Genomic DNA, 23,235 nt, shown 5'->3' with positions numbered 1-23,235 from the left:
AAATATCACTCCAGAAAAAGACCATTATGGTTGATTTAGACTGCCCATCTGCACTAATAATCAGCTTTAATAATCCCTGCCACTCACTCAGAGTTTCTTCCATGCTTTCCTGGTCTCCCTCACTTCCAATGGGAAGTTATACATTGCATGCACCACCCTTTCTGTAAAGAACATAAATACCATACTGGGTCAGACCAAGGGTCCATCAAGCCCAGTATCCTGTTTTCAACAGTGGTGAATCCAGGCCACAAGTACCCAAACATTAGATCTCAAGCTACTATTGCTTATTAATTATTGTAAAAGCAGTTTGGATTTTTCCTCTAGGAACTTATCCAAACCTTTTTTTTAAACCCAGTTACACTAACTACTGTAACCACATCCTCTGGCAATGAATTCCAGAGTTTAACTATGCACTGAGTGAAAGAATTTTCTTTGATTTGTTTTGAGAGCTTCTTGATAACTTCATGGAGTGCCCCCCTCGTCCTTCTATTATATGAGAGTAAATAACATATAAATTAACTTGTTCGAGTCCTTTTGTGATTTTGTAGACTTCTATCATAACACTCCTCTGTCGTCTCTTCTCCAAACTGAACAGCCCTAACTTCTTTAGCCGTTCCTCATAGGGCAGCTGTTCCATGCCCCTTATTTTGGTAACCCTTCTCAGCACTTTCTCCAGTGCAGCTATATCCTTTTTGAGATGTGGTGACCAGAATTGCACACAGTATTCAAGGTGTGGTCTCACTATGGAGCAATACAGAAGCATTGACATCTTCCATTTTATTTCTCATTCCCTTCCTAATAATTCCTAACTTTTGGGCTGATACAGTAAGGACGCGTAAGAAACAGTGCGGCAGTGCTGGGTGCCCGCTCGTATATTTTGGTTCACATTCCGCTTGATTCAGTAGTCAAATTAGACGCAAATCCAAGTGGCGTTCAAAGCGCGTCAATGAAGCGGTAGGCGCTCTCAATCCATTTTACTGTATAGAGCGGTATGCAGTGCCTATACAGTATCCAGGGTGCGCTGGTACCTGTCCTTTGAAATGTCATTCCACCAGGTAACTGGATGGTTCTTTTCTACAGACCCCACTGCCTTGAGCGCCTGGCCAGATGTCCAAGCCTCGACCTTGGACGTCCGGCCGGGCGCTCAAGGCAGCCGTGCCTCCGATCATGGGTGCCCGGATACAGGCAGGAAGGTCCATGAACGGATGCCACAACCTTGGACTTCTGAGGTCGTGGCTTCCATTCATGGACCTTTCCTGCCTGTAGGCACCACTGCCTTGAGCGCCCGGCCGGACGTCCAAACCGCAACCTCGGATGTTCGGCCGGGTGCTCAAGGCAGCGGTGTCTCTGATCTTGGATGTCCGGCTGGGTGCTCAAGACAGCGGACTTTCAAGCCGCTGTAGGCACCGCTCCCTTGAGTGCCCGACCTCGGACGTCCAAGCCGAGGGCTGGTGAGCGAATCCGCTAGTCTCTCTGCTCTTTTAATACTGCCCTTAGTTCTTCTTTCCCTTTCTATTATTGTTATCCGAATAAAGCTCCAGTCTTAGTATGGTTTAGGGTGGAAGCAGAGATTCAGTTTAAGCTACTTCCTACAGTAATCACAAACCCCTACATTTTTCCTTAACAGGAGCTGAGGTAAGGCTCTACATTCAGTCTAATATAACCTTCCCTCCAGTGGGCTCTTTTACTAAATTACCTGAAGTTTGGCCACGGTAGTGCCTTTAGGCCCTGTCCCTAGCTGACTTTGCAGCAGCTTTGCTCTACTCTCCAATCACTAGACTATCTACAGTCATCATGCCATCCTGTTGATGCTGCTTGTAATTTAAATCTGCCTTCTTTCTGAGATCTGTTTAATATTCCCATCGACATAATTTCTCCTAGGTTTGTCCAGTGCAGTGTACAATAATTCAATTTCGGCATGCTCTACCTTGGTATTAGGAGCACAATGGCTGTCACTGCTGAACGCATTATAGCCTAGGTTGAACACATTCCCCCCACAAATCCTGGCTTCCATTTTATCAAAATTTGGAAATTCCAATTCTGTCTGTTGCTATGAGGGTAGCTGCCTGAGCTGGGATTCTGTTAAGACTTTTGAGTATTTGTATCCATGACTTTAACTTCCGCCTCTATTTCTTTTTTTTTTATTAGGTCATTGGTATCTATGTTTCTCTTGCTTTTGGGTGCTGTCGTCTTTGTATTGATTTTAACTTGGGCTTTCAGCCGAACCGGAGGCCCATGCATCCAAACCTCGCCCCGTAGCCAGCTTTAGTTAGAGGTCTTTGTCATCGCCTCTGGATCAAGCTGCAGAGGGACGCAAGCTCGGGTCGCGAGGATTGAGGAACGCCCCCATAAGCCCCTCCCCCGTTAGAATTGACGGTAGCCTCTGACTATTGCCATTAACGCTCGAACCTCTGTTATTGTAGGAGATACAGGAGCTTCCCTGTTTTTCTTTGCTAGCGCACAGTAATAAAAGTTTACGTTGAGCCCCGCAACAACAGGAACCTCGCTGCTTTACATTTTTGAATGAAAGTTAAAAACCCCCAAAACGACAGTTAGGCCATATCACTCGCGCTATTGCCAGTCGCCGCTCTGACGCATCTTTGTGTCCTGCCCACAACAGCCAATCAGCAACCACCACCGCACTCAGGACCCGCTGCTCTACCAATCACAGACTGAGTAGTACAGATAAGCTACAGCCCCGCCTTTTTCGACTTCTGGACTCCCCGGCCGAGTCTCGGTCTGCCACTTGCGCTCACTCTCCCCTCACGGCGATGACACCCCGCCCCCTTATCTACCGCCGCGCATGCGCGCTGCCGGCTCCGGCGCGAGCTTCCCTGTTGTTGTGGAGCTGGGAGAAGCACGTGAAGCGCGCTACGTCATCATAAACACACTAGTAGGCAACATGGCGGCTCCTGGGAACGGGAAGGTAACGGAAACGTGGCGGAGACGGGGGGGTGAAATAAAGGGCCTTGGCGTGAGGCGCTGGCTGAGGATGGGGAGGGCTTGCAGTAGGTGCATACTTTGACGCTGGGGGAAATGCTACCCGAGGCACCGCCGCCGAGTTTCTTCTGGGACTTCTAGCACGTCTTCCGGCTTGGCCTGACCGCGCTGGTTCTACCGTGAGGGCCAGAGTGGTCTCCCATACCCGGTCCGGGTCTATCTCCGGCAGGACCAGGGCTCGAGTGACAGCATGCTGCCTTGTCACCCGATTCTATCCTGTTCCTCTCGCTACCTCCTCCCCGCCCCCCTTTCAAGTGTATTGCCTGTCACCGTGGAAGTTAAGTCTTTATTATCGATGGCAATTTCCAAGTGAAAGCAACAGTTTGCAGCTCATTTGTCATTTACGAAAATGGATTCAGAGGTTCCCCTGTAAAATTTATGGATTATGCATCGATCTTGTTTGAGTTCTGGTAGTAGTTCTCACAACACCAGGCTTCTTGAGGATGGGATACCATAAGGATAACCTAAATGATTATAAATCTGTCTTTTAAAAAATGTGATAGAAGCAACTGTCTTTTTGATGTAGGCTACACTTGTATTACTTGCCGTGACCCAAGATGCTAAACATTATACAACCAAAGTCATTACCTAAGTGCCTAAGTGTTTGGGTTTTTTAGGGGGTATATTCCTCCTACTTTGGCAATGTGTCTCTCCAGTGGGATTGTTGTATGGCAGGGCATTAATTCTCAAAAAAGGACCATCCTCCGTTCATAGCTCAGATCCGCTGCACTTGGATTTTAGCCGGAAAGAGGTCGAATGATATTCCAATTTTTTTTCGGTCTTTAGGGAAACCAGTTACTGTAGTTGGGTTTAAAAAAGGTTTGGATAAGTTTCTGGAGGAGAAGTCCATAAATTTCTATTAATCAACTTGACTTAGGGAATAGCCACTGCTTATTACCAGCATTAGTAGCATGGGATCTGTTTAATGCTTGTATCCTGGGTTGGCCAATATTGGAAACAGGATGCTGGGCTTGCTGGACCCTCAGTTTGACTCAGTATGGCAACTTCTTATGTTTTTAGGAGAATGAGTCTGGTATATACAATTTAGAAAGTGCATACATATATATATATATATATATATATATATATATATATATATATATATACATACAATGCATGTTGGCTGTGGATATCCCAGCTGGGGTTTTAGAATATGAGTCTGGAGACTGCTGCACTACCTCTTTCTTGTTGCAGCCTACAAATCATCTAGTTTTCTCTAGGAACAGTGCAGTTATTCATTCTCCACTTAAAATGAAAATTGTTCACAACCCACAAATCTGTATGTTTTTACTCCTATCAATTTTTCACAGTTCGTCTTATAGAAGTCTCAGTAATACAGGTAGAAAAGGATCATTTTGTATTTCTTGATTTTCTGACCCATTCTGAATATCATGGCTTTAAACCAAATTTAGATTTGGTTTCTTACATAAGAACATGCTATACTGGGTCAGACCAAGGGACCATCAAGCCCAGCATCCTGTTTCCAACAGTGACCAATCCAGGCCATAAGAACCTGGCAATTACCCCAAAACTAAGTCATTCCATGTTACCATTGCTAGTAATAGCGGTGGCTATTATCTAAGTCAACTCAATTAATAGCAGGTAATGGACTTCTCCTCCAAGAACTTAGCCAATCCTTTTTTAAACACAGCTATACAGTTTATTGTCCATAAGTGCCTTTGCATCATTAAAATCCTTGAAAGTGAATTATAAGTCAGATGAGAGGAACTTTTTTTTATCAAGTTTTTAATTTTTGTGGGGGTGGGGAAGGTGGAAATTTGCAGTATTAATTTTCTAGTTTTAATTACAGCTTATTATCTGTAAACTACTGGTAAATTAAATGTGATTAAAACTGAATTAGGATAATGGAGTATTGGTTTGTCCCAGGGATAAGAGATTTGACATTATGGACCAGATCTACTAAGCATTTTTCCCATTGACAGAAAATAAGAGAGGACTCCCTTAATACATCTGGTGCTATATGATAAATTCTGGATTTTGTGCTGGATGCTGTAATGTACAAAATGAGTCAGATTTACTTATTGACCTTGGCAAGTATGTAATTTAGTAATCAAGGATGTTGCTCAGCTAGAAATACAAAAAGTTTCAGAATTGTGTCTTTATTGTAACAGTTCTTTTCTCTCTGACTGAGATTCACAAAGCTAGATGTTCATTCTTTAGTATGCTAATAGGTACAATATGAGGACTATGAAGGTGATGGTTTTGTGTGTCCTTTGCTTAGATTCGTCTCAGTTATTTGTGGCACTGGATCTTCCTCTTTGCCCATGCAATAATAAGTGCAATTTGCTGCCACTGTGTAGTCTAATTACTGTGCCTCTTCAAATACTTGTGGTGGTGATGGGGGGCAGTTGAGCCAGTTCTGAAGATCAATGCTTTTATTCTCTTATTTTTGTGGTGGTTTGATCTGTGTTTTATCCTTACTCTTGAAACTTTTTCATATGCTGCATTTTCCTTCACATTTCTATTTTCATGGGTCCATTAGTTTCTTCCTGCTTCTTCTGGGTTTCCAGCTCAGTTAGGATCAGCTATTTTTGGGATACAGTACTGCAAGCTTTCACCTGCAGCCATTCTATGCCCCCATTATAGTCCCTCCTAACTCAGTCCAGCCTTTGTAGTATCTGTCCTTGGCCAGAAGTCACAAATGATAGCTCCCTCCAGAGCTCAGCTAACACACCCCAAGATTCATCAAAATGCTATAATTTTGCATGGATAACGCCTGTGGTAAGAAAAAGGGGCGTGTTTATGATAATTTTAGAGTTACCGCATCCCACGCTAACACAGTGCTTCGCATAGATAGTATATCGTGGATTGCATTAAAGTTTGCACACCCCGCGATACTTGTATTTCGCAAGCTGCGAAGTGCCCAGACAGGCATTTTCCAGAGAGAGAGAATATCCTGTTATAGAGCCCATCAAGCTAGGGCAAGAGAACATTGTAGAAATCTCATCTTTGTGAGACTTTCCTCACCCCAAATGATGTCAAATCTTCACCGAGATGTACTGTGCTGTTCATATGTCTTACTCTGCATGTCAAACTGGCCCCAAAACCCTAAACCACCACCCAAACCTCACCTTGAGTTATTAGCCGGCCCTCCTATATTGATATAAATAGTTGAATACTGTGAAGGCCTTCCCAGAGTCTGTCTCTATCTCTCTCCCCTTTCAAAAATTTGCCTTCTCTCAATGCGTTGTTGTTATTGCATGCATTATGGCATTATTGCGGGCGTTATTGCCATAATGCATTTTGAGGAAAGACCCTAATAGATCCTAAGTGTGGCCACTAGGTGTTACTGTGGAACAATGAGTGTCTCCTTCCCCACAAGGGCTGTGAACACTGTCTCCACAGCATCCCTGGTCCTGCATGGCGGAACTCCAGAGACCTTTGAAGACAGTGTCGAAGAGAACTGAATACTAGCTTTGGCACTAGGCCCTTGAACTTTTGGATTAGTGTATTTCTTCTTTTTTTATTGCAATGGCAAATATGGTCTTTCTGTAGACACTTCACTTCCTGTTTTGCATAATAGAAATATGATTTTGACAGTTCATGTTGCATCATTTTTTTAGGCAAACAAATCTTTCATCATATGTATTTTCAGCTCATAGGCTTGTCTCATTTATTTATTTAAAACATGTTATATAGCATCTAATCCAAAAGTTCAAGATGACAAGAGTATATACACAATAACGTCTGAGCAAGAAACAGAAAACAAAATAGGATTTTATTCAACAAGTATAAACCAATATATTCCAAAGAGCCTGGTTCTCTCTCCATAGTTTCCCATGCATGCATTCCTTTACCCTACACCACAGTCAGTAAATACATTCCATCCATCCAAGCTACAAAGCACCTGTGCGCTCTCAGACTTTCATACAGCACCACAAGCTTTTGCTTGCAGCTATCTTGATGCTGTTTCCAAGTTATAATTGGGGAGAGATGTCCACAGACATTGGTAGAATCTTACAAGTTTCTCTTCCAATAGAACCAAGGCTGTAAAGAACTTTATTCTCCGCCAATGGAAAATATCTTTATTGACTAAAGTGCTTGATTTGCTCTTCCGACTTTAGAAGTGAATATTTGATTTTAGATGTGTTAAATTTAGATTTCTAAAATTTTTTATCTTTAAATTAAAGCTGTACTGATGATCTTTGGCGTTCTGAGATTAATTGTAGATCTTGTGCTCAGCACTCATACCAGTTTATTGTAGTACTGGTGCAAGCTCCGGGTTTTCCGAGCAGTGTGTTTGCTTTTGTTGGGAGCATTCATTATTTCTATTGTAGAAATATCACAGGGCTCCAGAAATGTCAAAAGATTTGGTAGCCAGCAAGTTTTTCTAGTCATCAGCTAACAGCTGAGTCGCAAGAGGAATCAGGAATCTTGGTTATGAAGTCTAGTGGGGCCAATGCAAAATGAACAGTTTCTTTGTTTGCAATATTGGAGGTTTCTCTTGTCCATTGATGCTTTTCTGTCTGATCCAGTGCCACACTACTTTTATAAGAAAGATGCTGGACCTGTCTATTTGCTAGCAATATGCTTCATATGATAAGGTATACATTTTGGATATTTGACATTTAATATCTTTGAAAGTCTCAACCTCCCTTGTCTGTTTTTTTTTTAAGAATTTTTTATTGTATTTATTTGGCAACTGATGTTCTGGCCTAATGTTTTTATTGTAATGTTTAATCTTGTTTATGTATTATTGCAAACTGGTTAAAAGACAGGAAACAGAAATCCAACAGCAGAAGTGACAGTAAATGGAGAACATTTATTTTATTTATTTAAGTTTTTTTTATATACCAACATTCAAGACAATAGTCCCATCATGCTGGTTCACATGAAACAGGAGTGCAAAATAACCTTAAACTTGAACAATAGTGCGGAAAAAGCAGTTACATGTAACAAGGAAAAATAGAACTTGGAGTGAGAAGGGAAAAGGAAAAACCAGCTAATTACATATAATTACATTGTAAGAGGTAGCTAATAGTGATATTGATGGTGATGTGTGTTGATTGTTAGGAGTTAAATAATATTGGAGTTAGTGGAGTTATGGACATGACACGGATGTTCATTGTGACCTTTGTTGTTTTTTATTAACGCTGGAACCATTACTGGTGGCTCTTCAACAAGACCCCACGATTAAGGGTCTGCCCTTGGGACCACCCTTTTTCAAGTACACTGCTTTTGCAGATGACGTGCTGGTTTTTCTATGAGAACCCGCTAGTTTTCTTGCAAAACTGTTAGATTTATTTCAAAGTTTTGGGGAATTTTCGGGATTCAAACTTAATAAAGGTTAATCAGAAGCCTTAGCCTTCCCAGAAGAAATTAATTGGAGGGAAGACTTCCCTTTAAAGTGGGCTTCAGGATCCTTTTGGTTTTTAGGGGTAATCATTGCTTTGAACTTAAAACAGATTTATGCTCTCAATATATCATCTTTACTCCAGGTACCAGGTCCAAGTTGGATGTTTGGAAAAATGTACCTTTATCTGTGGGAGGGCGCGTAAATCTTTTCAAGATGGTCAAATTTCCTAAATGGCTAAGCATTTTACAGATTTTACCCCTTCGGCTCTTCCATAAGGATATTAAGGCCTTGGTCAAATTGATATTACAATTTCTATGGGCAGATAAAAAAACCCTAGAATTGCTCTATAGCACAACTTGGAGTAGGGAGGATTGGGTCTCCCAAATATGGAATTCTATAATTTGGCAATTCTATTACTAGTGGTCATAGAATGGCTTCATGATGGCTCGATAAGAACTTAAAATATGCCATACTGGGTCAGAACAAAGGTCCATCAAGCCCAGTATCCTGTTTCCAACAGTGGCCAATCCAAGTCACAAGTACCTGGATACACTAAATAAATCACAAGCTACTGTTGCTTATTAATTAATAGCAGTTTATGGATTTTTCCTCTAGGTACTTATCCAAACCTTTTTTAAACCCAGTTACACTAACTGCTATAACCACATCCTCTGGCAACGAATTCCAGAGCTTAAGTATGAGTGAAAAATAATTTTCTTCACTTTATTTTAAATGAGTTACTTGCTAACTTCATGGAGTGCCTCCTAGTCTTTCTATTATCTGAGAGAGTAAATAACTGATTTACATTAACTTGTTCAAGTCCTTTCATGATTTTGTAGACCTCTGTCATATCCCCCCCTCATTCATCTCTTCTCCAAACTGAACAGCCCTTCCTTAGCCTTTCCTCATAGGGCAGTCATTCCATGCCCCTTATCATTTTGGTCGCCCTTCTCTGCACTTTCTCCAGTGCACCTGTATCTTTTTTGAGATGCGGCGACCAGAACTGCACCCAGTATTCAAGGTGCGGTCTCACCTTGGAGCAATTATTTGCCATACCCTTTCTAATTTACCTCCATAGTTAATGATCAGGAGATTGTAGAGAAGCTAGACTTGCGTTTTTGTTTTGCAGGCCTCATCAGGTAAATTACCATCAGGCCTTGCAAGTCAAATATTAGTGGCACCATTGCGATGGGCATGGAAAAGACTTATGAAAATGATGAATATCTCTAGTGTGTACATACCATTTTTACCACTTCAAGGAGATGCAGATTTTCTCCCAGGTACGCAGTCTCTGTGCATTGGGTACTGGAAAAATAAAGGAGTAACACGTGCTATCTGAGGGGGGGATCTTTATTAATGTTTCAGACATTACAGTCCCAAGTTGGCCTAAATGCGGTTGATTTTTTTTTTTCATATCTGCACTTGGGTCATTACATCATTTCTCTGAACAGGATTGCCAAACCTGAGTGTGGTTGACAAGGTGGATAATTTTTTTTCAAGTAGAACTGAGGAGGACATCCATGGCCAGACTTCATAAGGGATTGTTGAAATTAGATAAAGAAGTAGGAATTCAGACACTTTGTGATTGCTGGAGAGTAGAGAGTGCATTTCCTGTTTCTTAAAAAGTCTTGTTAACTTGCTTTAAGACAATTAAAAGAGAAATGCAATTTAAGTTTTTACATTGGACGTGTATCTCGCAGGCGATAGCCTTTAAGGCTTTCTCTGGAATTTGTTCAAAGTGTTCCCTCGATAGGGGTTCATTTACTCGTGCTTTTTTGGGATGCCCGATAATCTCCATCTTTTGGAAAAAGGTCTTGTCATACATTAATGACCTTATGGGTTATGATATTCCCTCTGTACTGGATCTGGTATTATTCCGAACGGCTGCATAAATATTTACGAAGAGATGGGGAGAGTTTTTAAGTTAAAAAAAAAATAAATTATTGGCACAAGGGAAACTATCTATTTTATTAGTCTGGAAAGAAGAGACTTCTCCTTAATGGCGATGTCAAAATGCTATGCACAGTATGATGTTTATGGAATTTTTGGTGGCACACATTTTTGTTTAGATCCACGACAAGGTTTTTGAACATTTGGAACAATTACATTCAAAATGTATCTATCAGAGCTCGTAGTTTAATTTTAAACAACTTACAAAAGAGATATATTCTCCTTCATAAGATGGATTGTTTATGGAACTAAGATTTTTTTCCTTCTATGGGTGATGGGAGGGAGAGGGGTTGGGAGATACTTGGGAGAGGATACCTGGGCTATGTGATGTGGGGTGGTGAGCGACTTCATGGATTAGGTGGATAAGAATAACCCATTTGAACCAAAACTGAAGATCTTACAGTGGAAATGGGGAACTGAGGTGTGGGGGGTAATAATTATAAAATCGAGATAATCATTATTTGAGACTTAATGGGTTGACCTCTCATGGTATAGGAAGTTTGTTTGTATGGTACATGCTTTTGTCCATTCTGATGTTATATATTTTATTGTTCTTTGGGTCGTATTGTTGTGCTTATTTTGTTATGCTAATAAAAATATATTGAACATAAGACAGGAAACTGAGTTGGATTAAATGGTCAGTTTTCATAGAAACATAGAAATGACGGCTGAGGGGGAATATGATAGAGGTCTTTAAGATCATGAGAGGTCTTGAACAAGTAGATGTGACTCTGTTATTTACACTTTAGGATAATAGAAGGACTAGGGGGCATTCAATGGAGTTAACATTTAAGACTAATCGGAGAAAATTATTTTTCACTCAATGCTCAATAAACCTCTGGAATTTGTTACCAGATGATGTGGTTACTGCAGTTAGTGAAGCTGGGTTCAAAAAAGGTTTGGATAAGTTCTTGGAGGATCTCTCAACTACAGGCATTCTCTTATAGAGACCCCTTTTTGATGTTTTTTTTCTGACAAAGCGGTCAAATTCAGGCCTGTCTCTTTCTTCGTACCAAAGCTGGTGTCTGTTTCATTTCAACCAAACTATTACCTTACCTTACTGCCTTTAAAAAAAAACAAACCAAAAACAAAAAAAAGCTGGGACAGGGAAAGAAGAGAGAGAGAGCTAAATTTCCTGGACATCAGACTAACTTTACTAAGATACCGGAAAGCTACTAATGTCTTCAGGAAGTCAGATGGACTTTTCATTCTATTTGTGGGTCCACAGAAAGGAGAGGCAGCTTCCAAAGCTACCAATTTCAGTGGGGCTACAGGGGCATTTAACTAGAGCTCAAGTGGCTTCTTGGGTGGAGGTTTCTAGGGTGTCCCCAGAGGAAATTTGCAAAGTGGTCACTTGGTCATCCCTACACTCGTTTATTAAACACTAGAGACTGAATGTATTGGTTGCACAGACACAACCTTTGGTGCCAGGGTATTGAAGGCTGCGCTCATAGATTTCCGCCCACTAGATTAAAGGCTTTGATACATCCCAAGAGTAACTGGTCTAGTAGTAGGATAAAAAATGTTAAATTATGTCTTACTGGATTATTTTCTTTCCTTGACTAATGTTAGACCAGTCCAGTTCTGAACGAGTGCTTCCAAGTATAAAAGAATTCTTTAGTGGCCACCTCAGGGGGAAGGTGGGACCCTAAGCACCTTTTGAGGGGGGGGGGGGAGGGGAACTGAAATGATGATAGCCATGACAATAATTCTTGATTCACTGTAAATCAATTTCAGGCTCGTCCAGGAGGTAATCTGAATCTTGGAGAGTTGACTAAGTCCTCTCAGCACAAAGTTTTTCTTTTGTTCTTATCTTAATGTACTTATTCTGGTCTGTGGTCTCCAGAGCAGCCAGGCATGGTTCAGTTCTGGCAATAGTCTACTGAAGGCTGCCTAAAACCACACCTTTCTTATGGTGGACCTGACGTCGCATCCAAAATTGAGAGGTGTGGTCTCTGTCTCCACTGGAAACGGAAAGGGAATATACCCAAGAATAACTGGTCTAGCAGTAATCAAGGAATGTAAATTATCAGGTAAGAGATAATTTAACATTAATCAATAGAGAATAGCCAGCATTAGTAGCATGGGATCTATTTAATGTTATGAGTACTTGTAACCTGGATTGACCACTGTTGTAGATAGGATGCTGGGCCTGATGGACCCTTGGTCTGACCCAGTATGGCAAAACGTATGTTCTATGTTTTTACTGTACTCCACTATGAATGTTGGACTGGCGAGTTGTGAATGGTTTTAAATAAATAAATAAGGTATAAAAGAGTCTCGTTTAAGTTGTAGTGCAGGTCTCTTAATTTATAGATGAAAAGGAAGTGGAACTGTGGGTTAGGCAGGGCTGGCCTCGACCTTTCTCTCTTTTTCCCAAACACACGTGCACACACTCTCTAGCACAAAAGGAAATGGGTTGAATCAGGAGTAAGCTAAGGAAATATTTTCTTACAGAAAGGGAGGTGGATGCATGGAACAGCCTCTCAGTTGAGACAAGGAAAGTATTTGAATTCAAGTTAGCATGGGACAGGCACAGGGGATTGAAGGCATAAGGTTTGTAGAGATGGTCTTTTTTTTTTTTTTTGCTGTTGTGTTTTTATGATTCTGTAAAGAAGAAAAAAAGGTAAATTAAAGTAAAGCGGACAGTGCCAAAATGTTCCTCCTCCTCCTCCCTTACCCCAGCCTGGCAGGTGCTGCTCCTGTTCCTGATGCCTCTTCCAACCACGAGGTAAACAGATATCCCTGCGTGTCGGCTAAGCTGTGAATTGCATATGCAGGAGAAGTGACGGCAGTAGGAGCAGCACTGGGCCAGTGGCAGCTCTTCTTTCCTGCCACCTGGGTAAGAGGGTGGATGGGGGATGATAACGGGAACCTGAGACTCCGATGAGAGCAAGGTGCTGGCACCGGGGAGGGGCAAGACTTGGGGCTGAAAGGATCAGGAGGTGGTGTGCTGGGAGGCTCAAGGGCCACGCACAGAGAGAGGGGGAGGAGAACAAGACAGGGGGAACTCTGGGGCAGGGTAGGACTTTTATGGTGGGGTTGGCATCTGTACATTTCCATCTTTGCACCCCAGATTTTGGTCCTGGCTCATGTATTTATTTATTTGCCAGTTATGGTCTCCAAAGTGGATTACAGAATATTTAAAATTTATAACATTGCTATCTTTTTATTAGTTAACCCTGTGATCCATTGTACTGGCAGGAGTAGTCTACCCTCCAGCCTTCAGATATTGTGGCAGGTTTTAATGAAAATCTGAAACCTTTACCCAAGTGGTCCTCTGTTTCCAGCCGCAAGGATGCTTTTCTTAAAATAACGAGGGTACCAGATCAGGGACTGGAGATGGTAAACGTCACCCTCCTGGACCCTTCAGTGGTCCAGGCTTGACTCATCGCCCCTCCCCCCAGCATGTCCCTCTTATCTCAGCTTGCAGGCAGCAGCTCTTCTCCATTGCTAGGCAGGGGTCCTGCACAGAACACCGACACCATGGCTGCCCCTTTCCCTTTGGCCCATGTGAGCCGCAAACACCACTTCTTGCTCCGTCGGCCTGCTGATGTGTGTCCTGTTTTTAACCCATTAACTCCTAAAGGTTCTGGCCAGTGACCCAAGACTAAATCACCCCCCTTTCTTGTTACCTTCCTCTCTCTGCAGCTGCTCCTTTAGCCCCCTAGCCCCACCCCTAACTCATGATTCTTCTGTGGTTCTCAAGTCTCACTCCCCGCTGATACCCCCATACCACTCTACTGCAAGAAGCAAACAAGTAGTCTTCTACCTTTTGTACTTACCCTCTTCAGGAACTCCTTCTCCTCTCCCTGGAAGAGGGTGTGGAATAGGTCCAGGATCCAAGGCCACTTCTGCTGGTGCCAAGGACATGCTGGCGGCTGCTGCGGTTTATGATCCAACACTGCTACTCTCCTCCCTCTGGGAGGGTCCCTGGGAGCTGCTGCTTTCTAACTCTGGAACAAAGCTGACTGGAACTTCTCTGGGACTGGGGAAGGAGGGGGAGTCTGCCAGGAGCCAACCACGTGGCCGTGGCTGCTGCGCTTTCGTTCCAGGAACTTGCTGAAGCTGCTGTTCTGCCTCTGGGGGGGGGAGAGAGAGAAAGGAAGGGATGCTGCCCAGGAGGCAAGCACATGGCCGCGGCTCTCTAGGTCTGGGGGCTGCCGGGAGCCAACTACACGGTTGCGGCTCACTAGAGAGCTGGGAGGCACAGGATCCAGTGCCACTACCGCACTTCCTCTGCTTCTTAGGGATGCAGGAATCCAGCCAAGCCTGCACTGCTTGGAGGTGGGGTCACTCCTGCTCTGGGGGCTCAGATAAGAGCTGGAACACTGTTCCACTCCATTCCAACAGAAACTAGTCCTCATTTTATACACACAGCTTTAAACAATAAAAAAGGGCATAGAAAATGTAATAGTTAATGCTGCAAAGTGTTACATAGCCCACTAACTACCAAAATACCTTTTTCTATCTTTGTTGTCTGAGGCAGTGGTTCTCAACCTTTTTCCCATCGTGACACACCTGACAGACCACGCTCACATGTGTGACACACTGCTCATTACAATTTACGGCGGAAATAAAAAATAAAGGTCCAGTACGATTTTTATTGTTAAGAATGACACAAGGAAAAGATACATATTGTATCTGAACAGAAATTGCATAAACGGTAAACATCCCACACCAAAACAGCCCCAATTTCCAGCACTTAACAGTAACCACCTTACCTAAGAAAAGGCAACACTGAAAATATTACACCAGGCCTTAAGACACCAATACACCTCCTATTAGGAAAACGGACCAAGTCAGGCTGCTATAGAGCCCTACACAGAAACTACACGCCAGCAGAAAACCTCACCTAAATCACATGTGCTGACCCTCACCTAACAAAGAATAAAGAGACCAAAACACATAACTAAAAGCATGCAGACAAAAACTGAACTGGAAACCGCAACAAGCCAGAGTGTAACAAAGGAAAAAAAGAAACATCACCAGTCCTTATAAAACAAATCAAGAAATATAAAATCAGTAGCAGTAAAACCATACTAACAAAAAAAAAACAGATTATTTCAAAACAGCTGATGAATGGAATATCCAATAATTTAAAAACTCATATCAAAAATTTCTAGATACCAATAAAATATTTTAAAATAGCAGACACAAAGACCCAGTAATGAAAAATAATAAGGATACAAAAAATGTTCTGCTCTGCATACCTGGGAACGTTTGATATCCAGGTACCCCAAGTTTGTTTTGAATTAGGAGGAAGGATGGTTTGCTTGTAACTTTCTCCTCTCTCTCACACTGGCTGTCAATCGCTCACATATACATATGCATTTTCTCTCTCACTTATATAGGCTTTTAATTACACATTTACACACATATGCTGTCTTTTCAGGCTTACACACACAGGCTTTCAGTTACACACATACATGCTGTCCTTTTCTCTTGCACACACTCTCATTCACATGCTTACAAACCTCTTTCTCTCACTTTCACACATGCTCTCAATCACATCTAAACTACCTCTCAATCACACACATACTCTCTTTCACATGTACAGGCTCTCAGTCATTCACATACATGCTATCTCACTCACTCACAGGATCTCAAACACACATGCTTGCTCATTCACTCTCTCCCCCTCCCCCGAACTAGCGGCGGCAGCAGCAGCCTCCTCCACTACTTCTAACCCTAAAGGCAGCAGCAATCTACTTCATTTTCAGCCCTCGCAGAGCAAGGAGTCCCATCGGCCGCGGGGGTTGATGACATTCTTCGTTTTTCTCTGAGCCACGCTGCTCATTCTTCAGACCGCACCTCTTTCTTCTTTTCTTCGGGCCGTTGTCGAGCGCACTAGCAAGGTCTCTTCTCGCGCACGCACCCGCTGCTCACCACTTCCTCTTCTGGGCTGCGGGGGGTGGGTGGGAAGAAGAGAGCATGCCAGTGCCGCTGACTCCTGCTCTCCTGCCGCGTTCTGCCTGGGCGTTCAGCGTTTAAAGCCTGGGTGTAGGACCTGTCTTGCTCGGGTAGGGGGAGCAGCTGCGTCGTCAGGGGACCGGAAAGTGTGGCGACACACCTGCGTGTGCTTGGCGACACACCGGTTGAGAACCACTGGTCTGAGGGTTGTTGTTTTTTTTTTTCATAAGGTTTACAATTGTTCCTCTTCTCTATTTTCTGAATCCTTTTCCTGATTTTCTTTCTGTTTTACTTTTCCTTACGTGTCTCTTCCTCTTGCATGTCTTTTTTACATCACTTCTCATTTTGCCCTTCTTGTCACGTCTCCTTATTTTGTCAGTGTTTGTTACACATCCTTCCGTCTCGCCTGTCGTCTTCTTCCCACACGTCCTCTTGTTCTCAATGTCTTGCTGGCCTTCTTCACCCCTTCCAATCTTTCCCTCTCTCTGAATGCCAACTGCATCTCAGGCCTCATCTTCCACTGATTCTCAAGCTTACATCTCTCCTGTCAGCAAATCACCATCCTCCATCTCACCCTCTCTGCAGATTTAGATTTAATTGCTTGTCTTTTCCAAAGCCAAGCTCAAGGCAAGTTACAGTTTTTAGGTATTGCAGTTTTTTCCCTGCCCATGTGGACTTACAATGTAAATTGTACCTGAGGTGACAACATTCCTTCAAGTCTTGTACCATGGATGAAATAGTTATTCTTTCAGTGCCCCTGCCAGGCTCAGTCTCCCTCCCTCCGTGCACCCCATCCCATCATCGCTCTGCTTCCCTCGGTGTCTCCCCTTCAGCCACGAGGAGCAGAATGTGCCCAGCACAGCATGCACTGCATGACTGGACTGAGTATATGCGCTTGTGGTCTGCGCAGTGGCCCTGCAACCTCCTCAACTCGCAGCGCCTTTGCTGACTTGCATGCGGGTAGAGGAGTGAAATTGATAGTAATATGTTACCAATTAATCCATGTTAAAATGTTAAAAAATGATACAAAGTTACAATGTAAAGTAAGTAATATACATCTTACTGGAGCTGCGTTACACTGTAAACCGTTGTGATGTGCCAGATTGAACAACGGTATATAAAAACAAATAAATAAATAGAGGGGGTGGCAGGATGCCAGGGGAATGGGCTCTTTCAGTATCCCTGTGGTGCACGCTTTCAGCTGCATTGTATTGTCATTGAAGACTAGGCAGCCATATTTTTTGGCCCTGGTGAAAAGGAGAAACACGCTGACATCACTAATTACTCATCTGCTACTAGCATAAAATGGATGCTCCCAGCAGTGGCAGGTATGGATCCTTGAAGGGAAGCTAGCTTATGACCGTGCATGTTTCTAAACTTGGGGACAGATATACTAAAGAGTTATTTTCCTATTTTTGCCTATGAGAAAAATGTATAATACCTTTCAACCAAAAGAGAGACCAGAAGAGTTTCCTTTTAACTGTAGCACTGTTCATATTGTGGGTCATTAACTTAGACTTTTATATGTTTGCTATTTCAGTTCTTGGAGACATTTTGCTAAAACATCGTAACTCTTCTTCCTGGTCCACTCTATTCTGCTTGTAAGAACTTCTTATTACATAAATATTCTTGTTGAAATCCAGCTGACTTCCTTTTGCACAAAATAAGCCTTCTCCCTGCACTATTATCTAATTCAGCGCTTCTCAACCGGTGTGTCGCAACACACCAGTGTGTCGCCAAGCACCAGCAGGTGTGGCGTGTGCTCCCGGTCTCTCCCGCTGCTCTTCCTTCCCTGCTGCCGTTGCCGCCGGGCTATCAGCACATTCAAGCCCAGTGGGAACGGCAGCGGTGCTAGAAGAAGCTGTGGCATCTGCGGCTGGCCTTTTCTTCTTCCCGTGACCCGGAACAGGAAGTGATACGTGGGAAGGAGAGCCGTGCCACGTGGAAAAATAGCAGTGGCAGCAGCATCGGCCCCCGAGTAATCGAAGCAGCCGGTAATTGGGAAAGGAGACAACAGCATGAACCTCCTGCGGCTGATGGGATTCTTCTTTCTTGGCCTGCGGGGGCTGGAGGAGGAGGCTGCTGCAGCTACCATTTGTGCTCGGGGGGAGGGGGGGGGGAAGAGGAAGTGAGAGAGAAGCAGCCAGCCTGTGTGTGATTGAGAGAAACTGGTCAGAGAGCTGATGTGTGTGTGTGTGTGTGTGTGTATATATGTGAGAGAGAATGAAAGTGACTGCTCAGGGAGATGACTGATGTGTATGTGAGAGTGTGAGACATTAGTCAAGGAGGTGGCTGATGTGTGTGTGTGTGTGTGTGTGTGAGAGAAAAGCATGGAAGTGAGAAATCTGGGTATGTGAGAAAGCATGGGCGTAAAAAGCCTGGTGTGGTGTGTGTGTGTGTAGTGGGGGGGTGAAAGAAAGCATGATTATGTGAGAGAGAGAGAGCATGGGAGTGGGAAGCCTGTGTGTGTGTGCATGCATGAGAGAGACAGACTGGTTGGTAAGGTGACGGTGTGTGTGAGAGAGACTGGTGTGTGTGAATGTGAGAGAGAGAATGTGATTCAGGGAATGAGAAGCCTGTGCACGTGGAGAGCGAGCATGGAAGTGAGAAACCTGGGTGTGTGTGAGACACAGCATGGGAGGGAGAAGCCTGTATATCTGAAAGAGAACATGGGAGTGGGAAGCCTGTGTGTGGTGTATGCATGAGCAAGATCAGGTGACTTGTGTGTGTGTGTGTGAGAGAAAGTGATTCAGGGAATGAGAAGCCTGTGCACGTGGAGAGCGAGCATGGAAGTGAGAAACCTGGGTGTGTGTGAGAGACAGCATGGGAGGGAGAAGCCTGTATATCTGAAAGAGAACATGGGAGTGGGAAGCCTGTGTGTGTATGCATGAGAGAGGTCAGGTGACTGGTGTGTGTTTGTTTGTGTGTGAGAGAGTAAGAAAGTGATTATGGGAAAGAGAAGCCTGTGCATGTGGAGAGAACAAGCATGGGAGTGAGAGACTGGTGTGTGTGTGTGTGTCAGAGAAAGTGATTATGAGAGTGAGAAGCCCATATATGTAAGTAGAACACAGGAGTGGGAAGCCTGTGTGCGTGTATGGCATGAGAGAAACTGTTCAGGAAGGTGACTGGTGTGTGTGTATGTGTCAAAGACTGTTTGGGAGATGGTTGGATGATTGGTGATTGTTTAATATTATGTGATGTCTGCTTTTTTGAAATATTTTATTGGTGTTTGGAGAATGTTTAATAGTTTTTATGAATTTTTAATTGATGTATGTTATTCTGTTCATAGCTGTTTTGAAACATTTATTCTGCTTATTAGTATAGTTTTACAATTATTTCTGTGTGGGGATCTATAGCTGCTTGCTAGTTCTGTTTTCCTAATAAGAGGTTTATTGGTTTTTAGGGCCTGATTTAATATTTGTAGTGTTGCCTTTTCATAGGTAGGGTTGTTTCTGTTTGAGTGTATTCCATAATACAGGTGTAACTGTGTGCGGATTAGTTTATGTGCAATACTACAGATCCTGGGAGTATGTTAGCTCGGTTCTGTGTCTGTTACCGAGATGAGATATTTTGCTAGCATGTAAGCGTTTGTATCAGTCTTATTTGTTGTGTTTTCTCAAGAGGACATGCATTGGTGGTAAACTGCTGTCTTTTCATAAGTAGGGCTATTGAGCCTGGAAGTAGAAGGAGTTTGAGTTGCTATTACTGAGATGACACCAGAACCAGAATATCTTTTTTGTAGGGTGAGTTGTATGGGGAATGTCATAATTCTGCTTTACATCCATTATTGTGGGTCAGGGGGGTTCACGTGGATGCAAACTGTACTTTTATATCTAGCCCCGTGATGATCATGGGTCAGTGTGTCATGCATGTGAGAACCATCTGTCGGGTGTGTTCCGATTAGAAAAAAGGTTGAGAACCACTGATCTAATCTATGCATTGAGCCACTGGAGCTCAGCTTGTGTCTGGTTGAGGAGCTTTGCAGGTGATGAGTGCTATTAGATTCACTCCGTGTTGGACGCAGGTTGTAGAAGCGCTAATCCCCTTATTGCATAAGGGGATTAGTTAGCACCTCTACAACCTGTGTCCAACTGCGGGTTAACAGTGCGCTAGGCTGAGTGCACTGTATTGCATCAGCCCCTAAAGGTTTTCTACCATTCTGTGTGCATGCTTAGGAAACAGAGCCCTCAAATTGTAAGTCCTCTGGCGACGGGGAAAATATGTAGGGTACCTGAATGAAATCTGCTAAGAAGCAGAATGTAAAATCAGAAATTACATTTTTTTTCTTTAAATTCTTTATTTATTGATTATTAACAATTTGAAATGTAGCATTCATTCACATTAAGTAGAAAAAATTACAGGAACAAAATAAAAATTATACGAGGGTAAGTCAGTAAGTAAGTCACAAACATACATGGGATTAATATTCATGAAATTTATTTAAATTCAAAAGATGAATTATTTACTGTGAAATATACAGAATATAGTCACAAACAGTTTTTCTGGAAAAGCCAACTACTTTTCAACGTAATCGCCGCGAACATTTATACATTTGTCCCAGCGTTTGAAAAGTCCGTCAAAACCTTCTGCGTAAAAGTCTTTTGGCTGGCATCGTAACCAGCGCTTCACCTCTTGTTCCACTTCTTCATCGCTGGTGAAATGTTTACCACCGAGTTGGCTTTTCAGTTTGCCAAATAAGTGAAAATCGCTGGGTGCCAAATCCAGACTGTATGGTCGATGTTCAAGAACTTCCCAGTGCAGGTTCGCAAATGTCTGATGAGTCTCATTCGAAGTGTTTGGTCTGGCATTATCGTGAAGAATCAGCACTCCTCTTTTTTCCAGATCTGGGCGTTTTCTACGAATAGCTCCTTTAAGCTTTAATAGAGTAGCACAGTAGGAAGCCGAATTAACAGATTCACCACGCTTCTGAAAACTGGTTAAGAGTATCCCATCTCGGTCCCAAAACACAGTCAACATCACCTTTCCTGCAGAAGGCACAAGCTTGAACTTTCTCGGTGTCGGTGATAGTGGATGCTTCCACTGCATGGAATCGCGTTTCGCTTTTGGTTGATAGTGGTGCACCCACGACTCGTCACCAGTAACAATACGTGCCATCATTGATTCACCTTCGTTTGCATAACGGCAGAGATTTTCCAGACAGATACCCATCCGGTTGTTCTTATTGTCTTCGGTCAGCTGTTTGGGAACCCATCTTGCACAGACTTTGCGAAAGTTCAATGCATCGTGCACTAAGGAATATGCTAATCCGTGAGAACCCCCAATTTCTTTGGCAACTTCGTCAATTGTTACCCTCCGGTTAGCGCGAACCATCTCTTCAACCTGCTTCACAGTTGCCTTTGTTGCAATCTCTACAGGTCGACCAGGTCTGGTTTCGTCGTTCACGTTGGCACGTCCTTGTGCAAATTTATCGGTCCAGTTATAAATTGCTTTATGCAAGAGAGATTTCTCTCCATATACTGGATACATTTCTTTATGAATGTCTTTTGCCACTAAGCCCTTAGCCCATAAAAATCGGACAACAGCACGTTGTTCTTCGACCGTACAATCTGTCAACACAGCAGCCATTTTCCTTGTGTACACAGCCCCTGCGCATGCACAGTTTAAATAACTATTTATGTACAAAAGCACTTCTAAGGTGCTGCCATCTATGGAATATGACAACATTACAGATATATGTTTTATTACCTTAGTAGAGAGATTTGTGACTTACTTACTGACTTACCCTCGTACATTTCAATCCGCTACATAAGAACATGCCATACTGGGTCAGACCAAGAGTCCATCAAGCCCAGCATCCTGTTTCCAACAGTGGCCAATCCAGGCCCTAAGAACCAGGTCATATTAACCTATAAGCAGTAATGGGGAGATCCAAGGGTTACAAGAACAGATTATTTAGGGAAAAAGAAAATAAAGGAGGCTTTATCCTGCATTGTAACAATACCCTGAGCTGGCTAAGTAACACTGCCCTCAACTCTATGATTATCCAAGAAGATGGCTCAAAGAAGATATGCCGATTGTTATGTAAGTTCAACACATTTACAGGGGTATCTAATTGTAGTCCGTGCTCCTAGCTGTCTAGCCTCCTGGCACATTCCCAACAACTTTGTTCTGCAGATTTGCGTAGATCTAATGATATCATATCTTTTGTCAGAAATTACATTTTTAATATTACGTGGTTGGTTTCACTTTTTAGTGAGTTGGCTAAGAAAATAAGATATACTATATTGGGTCAGACCAAGAGTCCATCAAGCCCAGTATCCTGTTTCCAGCAGTGGCCAATCCACATTACAAGTTAGTTGGAAAGTACCCAACATTAAATAGATCCCATGCTACTAATGCTGGCAGCAAGCAGTGGCTATTCCCTATTGATTAATATAGCAGTTTATGCACTTCTCCTGCAGAAACTTATGCAAACATTTTTTTAAAGCCAGCTACACTAACTGCTCCTCTGGCAATGAATTCCAGACCTTGATTGTGTGTTGAGTGAGAGAATTTTCTCTGATTTGTTTTAAATGTGCTATTTTCTAACTTCATGGAGTGCCTCCTAGTCCTGGTGTTATCTGAAAGAGTAAATAACCAATTCACATTTATCAGTTTGAGTCCTTTCATGGTCTCATGGTAAACCTGTCATATCCCCCTCCTCAGTTATCTCTTCTCCAAGCTGAACACTTCTAACCTCTTTAGCCTATCCTCATAGAGATGCCATTCCATGCCCTTTATCATTTTGGTCGCCCTTCTCTGTACGTTCTCCAGTGCAACTATATCTTTTTTGAGATGCAGCAACCAGAGTAGCACACAGTATTCAAAGTGCGATCTTACTAAGGAGCGATACAGAGGTATTATGACATCCTTCTTTTTATTTGCCATTCCCTTCTAATAATTCCTAACATTCGGTTTGCTTTTTTGACTGTCAAAGCACACTGAGCTGACTATTTCAATGTAATATCAGCTATGTTGCCCAGATCTTTTTCCTGGGTAGTAGGTTCCATATTAGGAGCTAACATAATGTAACTATAGCATAGGTTATTTTTCTC

At 42.8% G+C, this 23,235-nt stretch overlaps 1 protein-coding gene across 1 annotated transcript in view; it reads left to right on the top strand.

The window, feature by feature from the left end:
* Window positions 1–2,740: 2,740 nt before the first annotated feature.
* Window positions 2,741–23,235, top strand: part of TBC1D15 (TBC1 domain family member 15) — a 185,972-nt gene continuing 165,477 nt past the window's right edge. Inside the window, exon 1 of the mRNA XM_029597175.1 lies at window positions 2,741–2,926. Coding sequence (XP_029453035.1) covers window positions 2,804–2,926 — 123 coding nt within the window. The 5' untranslated portion in view covers window positions 2,741–2,803. The remainder of the gene's footprint in view (window positions 2,927–23,235) is intronic.

This window comes from Rhinatrema bivittatum, chromosome 4 (assembly GCF_901001135.1).
Source record: "Rhinatrema bivittatum chromosome 4, aRhiBiv1.1, whole genome shotgun sequence".
NCBI classification, from domain to species: domain Eukaryota; kingdom Metazoa; phylum Chordata; class Amphibia; order Gymnophiona; family Rhinatrematidae; genus Rhinatrema; species Rhinatrema bivittatum.
This window is presented reverse-complemented; position numbering and strand designations above follow the sequence as displayed.